Raw genomic sequence first — 11,669 nt, 5'->3', positions numbered from 1 at the left:
TGCTTAAAATGAAGAATGTAAAGATGTATTTGACAATTAAGACACTAAACGAAATAAGCACAGACAACACAATATTCAACAATTACAAAATGAAACAGCATATATTATATCAAGATTCTTTTAATAACCATCAAAGACAATTAATACAATTAATCATTGAGCCATATATATCATTAAGATTGAATCATACAGCCAAAATGCACTCACTGTCAATGACGGGCAAGAATGTGCGACACAAATGCACCAAAATAATCTTATTTAAAAACCAGTAATTTCTATTCCATTATTCTATCTAGTACCTTTTTAATTATAACCACATCAGTTTCAAGTACCTACACTATTATTATTATTATTATTAATTTAAATATTTATGTACTTAAATACATTACAATATTCCATTGATATTTTATAGTACATAATAATATAATATGTATTAATGTATTATAAAAAATAAGAAACTTATAAACTTATAGTATAAATAGTATATCTTGTTTTTAATATCTGCGCCATAAATTAATGATAAGAAACTACGCGCATGTGCGTATCACTGCGGCCTACAGAAGTTATGTTGGCTTCACAAATTTTCCGTACGATCACTTGTATATGATCTAAGGCTCGAAGCGACGCGCGCGGTGATGTCGTCGATGTCGGTGCGTCCGGGGAGGGCAGGCGGCGCTGCGTATCGTTACGTAGGTAACGTGTTGCGTCACGGCGTGTTTTCCGTTACGAGCAACAAACCACGTTTCGTCGCGTTACCGGGGAAAATTCACACAAACTGCACGAAGCTTATGTGAGGGTGGTATTATGGGGTAAGTCAAATTTAAACGTTTCACTTACCGGCGATTCCTTTTCGGGGAGTCAATTTGATACGTACCGGTTCGGTGCGGTGTCGCGGATGGCCGTCACCGGGTGTGTCGGTGGTGATGCACTAAACGGCACAATGTATTTACAAGCATTTAATAAAAAGATGACGTTTTGTTTATTGTGAAATTGAGTTGTACACCACATGGTTATATCATACGAATACTGTGCATATATAGTACGCTACGATGGTGACGTCAATTATATACTCGTCGGTGGCGTTACGGGCGGCCATGAGCGGTTATCAGAACGGTATCGCTGAAGGCGATGAACTGAGTTCGTGATATCGGTGGGTCGACGTTTCTAGCCGCGGTTATCGCGCGCTGGCGTCGTACGTCACGGATTGGCGGTCGAGTAGAGCGATAACGCGGTTCCACGCAAAGGCCGTTTGAGTTTAAAGTTTGAACTTCAAACGGCTGTTACGCGGGACCGCAACAGTATCCAGCCATTGCCCATCACTATACACCATTCTAATCGATGAGCTATACATTTTTATGGACTTAACCACTCTTAATATCTATGTCTTAAATGCTTTCGCGTCTTCAATCCCAGGTAGATACAGATTTTACCAAAACTTATGATACGAGTTGACTACGACCTTATTCTGAAGATTTTCAAAGGCCATCTTTGATTTTTTCCCATATCTCTCGCACTAATCATCAATAAAACTAAAAATGTTATTCTGAGTTGTAATTCTTTTACGCCTTCAGCGATGATCTTAATTTTTTTTTACCAAATTAAATCTATTTGTGACTGTCTTACTCTTCAAAGTATCATTGATATTCTAGTCTTGTGATTTAACTCGATAGTGCTCCACTTAAATTATAATTGAATGTTTTTCTCTGTTAATTGGATTTATGCCTATTTAAACTTATCACACTACATTGTATATATTAAACTTCTTGAGACTCCACTCGCTCCATTTTTTATTCCCTTACATATCTCCAACTATACTCGTAATCACTCCTGACATCAACTAGGTTATATAGCTTGCAAACAAGTTGGCCTATCTATACATAAGCTAAGCCATCAACACTGCGACAACTTTTAATATGTGCATTAATGAATTCAAACTTTTGTTTTACTGTATTATTTTTAATCATTTATCGTACTTCTTTTAAAATAACTAATTGATTTTTAATTAATAATAATATAATACATTTAATAGTCTTGAAAATGATTAATTCAACCTACCACATTACTAATTCTAATTCTAAAATAAATAGTAAAAACATAACAAAAAAAAAAAAAAAATACAACCAGAGATCATAAAGTATATAAGTATATACATTTTATACATTATTATTTTTTATTATTTACATGAAACAAAACAATTGTGATTCAATAATCAATTATAAATTTACCATTCTTCGCAGTCATCATTTGAATTGTCTGAATTTGGTTTCTATAAACAAAAATGAATATAAATTTTATAATTATTAACATTTATTTATACTTAATTTATTATGATTGAAATAAGATGCCAATCTATGACATATTAAATTGTAATTAATTTAGAACCAAATTAATAAGTATTTGAATTTAAAACAATATAAATAGAATACCTTAATAGTAATAAATATTTTAATGTATGAATCAAATTTATGAACTGAAGTCTTTAAATTAATATATAACAATCATCAACTTAACTATTGTTCTTATTCAATTATCAAAATCGATAAGGAACTCTGGGGTGGAAAATGTAAATTAATGTTCTAACTTAAATTGTATACCAGTATAATGAATGCAAAGCTTTAAATTTAAAAACAATCAATGTTCGATAATATTAATAATTTCAAAGTATACTGTTTGTCTGCGGAAACAGGGTACACTTTATCACTCATTATTTTTCAATTCTGTTTACGGGACATTTAACAGCATTAGAGCTAGGTATAATTATTTAAAATTTGATTTTCTTTTATTGTTATTATTTGTATGTATTTTTTGTTCATAACATCATACGATACATTATACATTTATTAGTAAAGAAATAAATTATTTACTATTTATATAATTTATAATTGAATATCTGTAAATTAAATTGTAAATTAAAATGTATAGTATAGTTAGAAATTTAAGTAAAAATGTAGTATTTTATTTTTATGGAAATACATGTTTTTATAATAAGTTATGTAATTTTATAATGTCAAAATAAAAAATAATTCATAAATAGTAAATAATTTATTACTTTAATATTAAATATAAAATGTATCATAATATGGCGTTTAGAACAAAAAACTAAGTACAAATAAAAAAGAAAAATCAAATTTAATATGTATATATATTTTTAAATTATAGCTTCTCTAATTTCACCAATTTTAGGTTTAGAATACAAGTTGATAGATAAAAATTACTTGAAAACATTGATTAATTAGAAAATTATATTCAAAACAGGAGTTGTCATGAAAAAAAAAAAAATGAAGATTTGTCACGCATAAGTATAATTAGTTAAAAAAAATTCTATCAATGAATGAATAAACATTTTCATCGTGGTAATTTAATCTATAGTTATAGGAGTATAAATATACCCAACATAAATGAATGACAAGCTATGGCGTGCTTAAATAATGTTCATACTTGTTATGCCATAGATTTCACAACATATAGAAAACAATATAGTAAATACAAGATAAATATCACTTACATGTCTTATATCTAAGCCTACAAATTGATCTAAAACATTATTAGCATCATTACATTTGGCATCCTGTCTTAGTTTTACTAACCAATCCGGTATTTCTTGATTTGCCTAAATCACAACATTTAAAAATTATAAATTATAAGTACAATTTGAATTAAAAAAAGATAAGTATATATTCATCATTCATTACCAATGCTAGAGTTTTTATAAGCGGTACTACCAATGAATAATCTTCATTAGGATCAAAGAAAGAAGTAGAAATTGCTTGAGTTGCCGGTTTACCTTTACGTCCAATTCTTTGTACATACTCTTCAATTTTTGGTGGCATATCAAAATTAATTACATGGTTCACACATTTAAAATCTAAAGATTCAAAAGTCAAAATGTATCAATAAATTATAAAATAAGTAATACAAATGTTAAAATTATTTTGTGCATGCAACTATTGATAAATAAATAATTAAATAACTGCTATAGATTCTGTTTTATATTTTTTTACAAATAGTACATTAGAAAGGTGTTGCCTATGTAATGAAAAAATTATTATACAATTAATATAATTAAAATTAACTAAAGAACATATATAAATTATGATAATAATGCATGATTTAAAACATGAATTGTATGTTTTACAATAAATTGTAATCGATATATTATATTGTAATATTGTAATATAATTTTTCTGTGTGAGTACAAGAAAAAAAAATGTGAAATAGGCAAAAATAAAAAAATCCAATAAGAACCCAATGAATATTTTAACATGACTACATAAAAAAGTATATAAATTAGTTCTGTTTTACTGATACGAATAGACCAATATTTGTGTAAAATCAATAAATCATGCTAAAAAAGAAATATATAATTTACGCTTATATATTACTTTATAATTTTATTATTTAAAATTTATGGCAAGGTTAAAAATTAATGTTAAGTATACTTCAATAACTATTTGGATTATACATTACAGTATTTCATAGTAAAAAATATACATACAAATGTACAACAATGTACAAAAATTAAACATCATTTTATTTTTTGTTTTGTTTTCATAAAAAAATAAAAAATAACAAATTTTTTCCATTCATCCTATTAACTGTCTATTTGATTATTCGCCAGAGCTTTAGTTTGATGCCAAATGGATAATCAAAGCTTCACTATATAATAAATACGCTAATAAAATAAAACTCTACAAACTGCATTAAAAACATAAGTGGTACAAACTAGTATACATGTCAATGCTCGTCTATATTCTATATTTATTCTACCTATTTATTTATTTACTTATTTTGTTTTACCTGTTAACTATTAATAGTATATTCTAATTATAATGAATTAAATGAAGGTCATACAAAACTAATAAATTATTATAATTTGTCAAAAGGCTAATGGATGATTATACATATTTTAGATTCCAACTCATTTACTATATTCAAGGAATAACTTTTTTTTTTTATTGGCTGTATGAGTGGAGCCAGTAAATAATTGGTATAGTGTCTTATATCAGAAGATTACCATATGATGCAAATACACAGAATTGTCTGTCAAATTAAATTAAATTTATAGAATAATAACATATTTACCTAAACCTCTTGAAGCTAAATCTGTGGCCACAAGTACATTCGTCTTTTTGTCATGAAAATTATTTAATGCAATTTTTCTGTGATGTTGTAAATGATTACTATGTAAAGGTACTGATGGTATATTATTTTTATTTAGGTATGTGACAAGATAGTCTACTACCCATTTACGTTTTACAAATACTATAGTTCCTGCTGAATCTACAAAAGAACAAATGTGTTTTTTAAACTTTATTCATAATTCATTCACATTAGATAGGAACCTGGTAGCCAACTTATATTTAAAGGTATGACTTAACAATATGGTAGGCACCCAGATGAATAATATGATATGGATTACAAACATACAAACGCCTGACAAAATTAAGTTGCTGCCGCAGACTAAGATGTATATGTAGATCATATCTTAGTCTGTGATTGCTGCTGATATTCCTTCTTAATATAAATAAAGTACAGATATTTTATTCAATTATTTATAATACCAACCTTTTTTCAAAATTTCAGTTAACATGTTACGTTTTTCAAATTTATTAACCATGTAAAAGGTTTGTTTTATATTCATTGAAGTGCTACTAACAATACCAACTGTCAATAATAAATAATCTTTCTTTAAATAAAATTGTGCCAAATGCCGAGTCTTTTCTGGTAAAGTTGCTGACATCATAATTGTCTGTCTATTCATCTGAAAATTATAAACATTTGATATTCAGTACTATACAATAAGCATTTAATCCACAATTATTTATCAATAAAAACTTACGACAGGTGGCATTGAAAAATGATTTAAAATACAATCAATCTCTGATTTCATGTCGTCATATAACATCCTATCAACTTCATTCAAAACAAAAATTCTCACTGAAGAAAATGTTATGACCCCATGCTGAACAAACGACTTTAATCTACCAATCGTGGCTACAAGTATGTGACAACCTCTCTAATGTAAAAAATATTGATAACATTGTTATTATTATAAAATATTTAAATTTTATCCAATATAATAATATTTATATTATATTTTGGTATATTTTAGATGACCATTAACATTTTACTATAATATATGTATTAATATCTTAATAACAAATATAGGTAGCATCGGGGCAGAAAATTATGCTGAAGCAACATAATAATTTGTTATTTAATACCACTGCTGTCAGTGCGTGAGGAGAGTTTAGTAGGACAGTTGTATGTAGAGAGGTGAATAGAAACACTATGGACTTAACTTAAAGAGTTGGACTTATAGAATTTTTGATTATAGTCATTAGTTTAGAGCACGGTAGATATCTACCATGGTTTAGAGTGCACAAGAATCATAAGTTATATGTCATTTAACATAAGTGATATGGCAATATAAACTTACATAATAATATGGTATTCTAATTATTATTTAAAAACATTCTACTTACAAGAATTTGATCTTTTTGATAAGAGACTTTAATACCACCATAACAAGCAAACGAAAAAATTCCTGTATTCCTTGTTAATCTTGATATAGTAATTTTCATTTGAACAGCCAATTCTCTCGTAGGTACTATTATGATTACTTGGGGTTCACAATGATTTCTATCTTTTACTAATGTTACTGGGTCCATGATCAATTTTTGTATGATTGGTATGACAAAAGCAATCTAAAATAAAGTATATAACAATAAGTAAGCCATGTTCTTTATGTTATTTAGGTATATGTTAATAATATTGTTATCTGTGTGTGTAGGGGGGGGGGTGCATGTAAAAATAAGGAATAATTTTATGAGCATATAAATGTCTAAGAATGAATTATTATAATATAGTATTATATAAAAAAGATGGATAAATATAAATCATAAATCATAACTTCAATAAAATAGATGTTTAGATAAATAACACATTTCTTAAATGGCAGATATAACTTAACTGAATCTATAGCTTGTTTGTATTAATTATATAATGTGCTTATTTCATATTTAGTAAAACATTTAATACATTGTAAACATTTTTACAAAAATGATTTCAATATTTTAAAATCTCCACTAGTAGATTTAATGAACAAGTTTAAATGATTCCAGCATAATTATTTTTCAACACACATAATTATGTATCATATGAGTAGCTATAAAAATGTATATCAGCACAACATCTTTATTTCGACTACATAAATAGTTATAAAATTATTTAGCGTATTATGTTCTAAAAAACAGCAGTCACTGAATATTCTTTTACCACTATAAAAATTAATTTTATGCAGATACTACCAATATAAATAACTAAATACTTATGTTTACATTATTTAATTACCGTTTTTCCTGAACCAGTTTGTGCAGTGGCCATCAAATCTCTACCAGATAAAATGATTGGAATAGAATATTTTTGAATTGGAGTAGGTCGTGTAAATTTTTTCTTTTTAATATTTCTTAATAATATTTCTGGTATATCCTCAATTAATGTAAAAGTTTTAATTGCTTCGGGTATATTTTTACCATTCACCTTTACTTCGGTACCATTACATTTTTCGAACTTTATGTTCGAATTGAATGCATCATCAAAAATAGATTCATCATCTATGCATTGATCCATTAGTCAGTAATCAGCAAACCTATATCATAAATAATTTAAATAGATGAGATAAATGTTTAATTTGCATACAAATATGCACAATAAATAAATTTAAATAAATGTTTAATATAATAATACTATAAAATATTTACTATTTTTACTTAACTATACTTATTAGTTATTAAATTATTTTACAACAAAAAATATAGATTCATCTATGTAAATAAATTAAATTTGTTGCATTGAATATTTGAACATTTCTTACTCCTAAACAACAACATTTGTCTGAGTAAATATTTTTAAAACAAATAAAACTTTTCTAAATCTAAAAAATATATTTTTTTTTGTAAATATTGTAACACTCACAATTAATTATTATTTTGTTCACACCTCCAAACTATCCATAAACAGAATCCATTTTATTATAAGGTGTATCAAAAAAAAAAAACATACAAATGCATTAAATTCATAGCCTTGTTTATAAAATATTTTGTTTCAATATTAACCTCAATAAATACTAAATTCAAACAAAACAACAAGACTTCTTTTCAAATATATTGGTTGAATCCCATTAAAGTTACTTAATTAGAAAAAAATTAATATTTTGAAATACTTCAAGATATTAAAATTATTGTTATTTAAAATTATTTGTTCAATTTGGTATGATTATTGACAATCAAAATAAAAAATTTACTTTAATCACTTTTTCCCCCCTTCTTTGTATAACAGTTTTTCTATTTTATTTTTTTAGTCTGAAACATCCACTTAAATTATTTGATTTGGATTATAAGATTTTTACTTTTTTGAAAAATGAAGGGTTTATTGATGATTTGAATGAAGTGACGATTAAATAATAACACTACAGGTGTTTTGATACTATTAAAATTTCAATTCAAAATTAGTCCTAAGCAACTTTTTTTTTCAGTGTGCGAAGAATTTTATTATTTTTGTCATACTAACGTTTACAAATAATATATATATATATGTAAAAATCTCCACAGTTGTTTACAATATAATTAACGAATATAAAGACATAAGGGAGCACCACCTAAAAAGAAATAAAGAATGCAAAATAATATATGTTTTGAATTCATATATTTATTTCATATTTAATACCAAATAGTGGTTTTGTAATTTATTTAAAAATAATTAACTTATTATTCTACAATATTTGAAGGAACCTCTTTTTTTAGTAAATTACATGGTATAAACATAAATTTCCATACTGTGCATACATTTTTAAAACTGATCTTTTAGGAATATTAAAAAAACATAAAGAAAATAGTGAAAGGTATTAGTAAGAGTCATTGGCCAAATTTTAATTCTACATCTATTAAAGTTTATTAGCGAATACCAATATTTATAAAATAATATCTATAAGAAATATAACTGTTATGTTACTATTCACTGTTAAAGACCTATGTCCGCTTTTTAATAATAAACAAATTAACATTATTTTATATATCATAAATGTCACATAGGTTACACTTCTGATATATAGGAATATACTATAGGAATGCTATTGTTGATTACCTATGTATAACTAAGTAAAAATAAATATTAAAATGATAAGCACGGATGCGTAACACAATCATATACCATATTTCAAATTATAATTGATATTATTATTATATAGGTTGACATCTATCTATATCTATATATATTTACAGTATATAACTTTTTGTCGCTAAAAAGTCTTTATAGCAGTACATTAATTATATCATAATACTGGTAAAAATGAATGACTTAATTTTGACTATTTGATTCAAATATAGTTTGGTCATACATATTCATCATATCATTATACATTATTTAAAAAAATAAGTATGTATTTTAACTGGTTTTGAGTGTTCAGGCACATTTTTACTGCAATATACAGCCAACTTGACAAGTAAATGGGACAAATAACCAATAGATAATTTACTAAATAAATAAAATAATAGATGTTGTACAGGTAATAATAATAATGTTTATCATTTAAAAAAATAACTTTGTAACCTATCGCAAATATTTGTAAACAATAATGAAATAAACTTTTACAAAACTTTAATTTCAACTATTAATAGTATTATACTAATAAAATATGGGTAATTTAATATAATATTATTAGTCATTATTATTGGTGTTAAAAATAGTGAATGAGAAAAGGCTTGATAAACTATAAATTATCAGTATTTATAAGGAAACCATCTGATAATTACTCCATTTTCACACATTACGGAGAGATTCAATGACTACTTCAATATTATTTTAGTTGTATGCAATATATTAAAAATCAAATGCATTTTTACATATACAAGAGTTTATTTAAACAATTTCGTTTTTTTTTGTAACTTAATATTAAATTAAACTTTAAATTATCGATAGCATATGTTACACACGATAAGTATAATGACAATAAATAAATCAGTGATCAAAATGCAATATTTAACACGTATTTCGTGAGCCATTATTTAGTAATTATACATTTTTATTTGTTGATGTATTAGTTTATTTTCAATTTATATACGATAAAATTGTCTTAAATGTGTGTACAATGTACATGTTAATATTTTGAATAATTCTTTTTTATTATTACGAAAAAAAAAAATTCCATTATTAAAATGAGTAGATTGGTAGAATGAATATCATGTTCAGGTACGTTTAGAGTGTAAAGTCTAAATGTTTTTTTTCATATCTACAGATAATACATCTTCTCCATAGTCACTTTTACTATACAATACATTTTTATAAATTCGCCTGAACATTTCGGGTGGTCTCAATATTTTTAAGAAGGTAGACACTTTATTTCCAACGTTATTTTTACTGTAAATAATCATCTGGATAAATCGTGCTATCGAGACAACGCATATTTATTTTGTACGGTTGTACTTAGAGGAGATGACACCACCGACCGAGTTGTCGACAAGAGCCTTATAACAATTATTTAGACCTTATTATGGACACATGTTACGAATTTATGTTCAATAAACGAAATTATTCACCTCAACGGTATTGGTCGTATTGCATCGGTCAATGTCACAAGCTATTGCCCTTCTTACGAGTGTGGTTATAGCGTTAAGAAATGTCTACTGTATATAATAATATAATACCCACAAAAAATAATATTCTAGTAATGTACAATAAATCGTGCTATCGAGACAACGCATATTTGTACAGCTGTACACTTAAAGGGGATGACCTCACTGACCGAGTTGTTGATATAACAATTGTTTAAACCTGTTTTACGGACAAAGGTTAAGAATTCGGATACAATAAAAGAAATTCTTTGCCTTCTCGGTATTGGTCGTATTGTATTGGTCAATGTGACAATACAATCCCCCAACGTTGTCCCTCTAACGAGTGTGCACATAGCATTAAGAAATGTCCACTATGTACTCAATATAATAATAAAATATTTACAAAAAATAATATACTTGTAATGTACCATTTACGTACACGTGCTTATGATATTATGACAAAAAACAACCTTAGGTTATGAGCATTTAATAGCAATAATTTTTAAAATCGTTTACAGTTGTTATTTTATTATAATAATAAATGTTGATATAAAAATAACAGATTAAAATAGATAGTTTTTAACTTGACATTTGCACGTTATGCGATAGTAGGACGAATGCTACAAATGTGGTTGTCGAAAACGGTGTACCTACCTACTTCTAAATGGTTTCAAAATAAAATAATAAGCGGTTGATTAAAAACAACTAAAAAAAGTATAAAGATTATGATGCAGTTCAAATAAAAAAAAATGTGTTGATTTTGTAAATAAATAAATAAAATTTGAATTATAGTATATTATTGTTAAAATATTAAATATATAATATAATAATTTTTATTATTTGTGTTATATTTTACGCAAAATGTTTTACTTCAAATCAATACATGTCGCTGGATTATTGCAATATTTTTATGCTTAAAATATTTATATACATGAGATATTTTTGTACTTGCTACATAATCGCCACGATATTATTTATCGACATTAACTAAATAATTTACGGAACTATGCCCAACGACAAGAATAATGCAATTGTAAATGCTACTCATATAAGCCGATT

General features: G+C 25.9%; 1 protein-coding gene across 1 annotated transcript; it reads right to left on the bottom strand.

Annotated features, from left to right (window-relative positions):
• Nucleotides 1-2,221: 2,221 nt before the first annotated feature.
• Nucleotides 2,222-7,632, bottom strand: LOC113558141 (ATP-dependent RNA helicase vasa-like). Its single transcript, XM_026963648.1, has 8 exons — nucleotides 7,354-7,632; nucleotides 6,486-6,707; nucleotides 5,840-6,016; nucleotides 5,566-5,761; nucleotides 5,083-5,280; nucleotides 3,693-3,865; nucleotides 3,502-3,610; nucleotides 2,222-2,253 (listed from the first exon to the last, which is right to left on the bottom strand). Exons 1-8 carry the CDS (start codon nucleotides 7,630-7,632, stop codon nucleotides 2,222-2,224), a joined length of 1,386 nt encoding a protein of 461 aa, XP_026819449.1.
• Nucleotides 7,633-11,669: the final 4,037 nt, after the last annotated feature.

This window comes from Rhopalosiphum maidis, chromosome 3 (genome assembly GCF_003676215.2).
Source record: "Rhopalosiphum maidis isolate BTI-1 chromosome 3, ASM367621v3, whole genome shotgun sequence".
Taxonomy (NCBI): domain Eukaryota; kingdom Metazoa; phylum Arthropoda; class Insecta; order Hemiptera; family Aphididae; genus Rhopalosiphum; species Rhopalosiphum maidis.
The sequence above is the reverse complement of the archived record's forward strand: the minus strand, read 5'-3'. Positions and strand labels throughout refer to the sequence as shown.

What these genes read in the sequence shown, in the direction of transcription:
- LOC113558141 (XM_026963648.1), bottom strand. Translation starts at nt 7,632, where the DNA reads ATGGATCAATGCATAGATGATGAATCTATTTTTGATGATGCATTCAAT. An exon ending in AAACTGGTTCAGGAAAAACG is followed by an intron (nt 6,708 to 7,353) that starts GTAATTAAATAA and finishes ACTTTATTTTAG; the next exon opens with ATTGCTTTTGTCATACCAAT. An exon ending in CTTAGATATAAGACATGTAA is followed by an intron (nt 2,254 to 3,501) that starts GTGATATTTATC and finishes AACCAAATTCAG; the next exon opens with ACAATTCAAATGATGACTGC.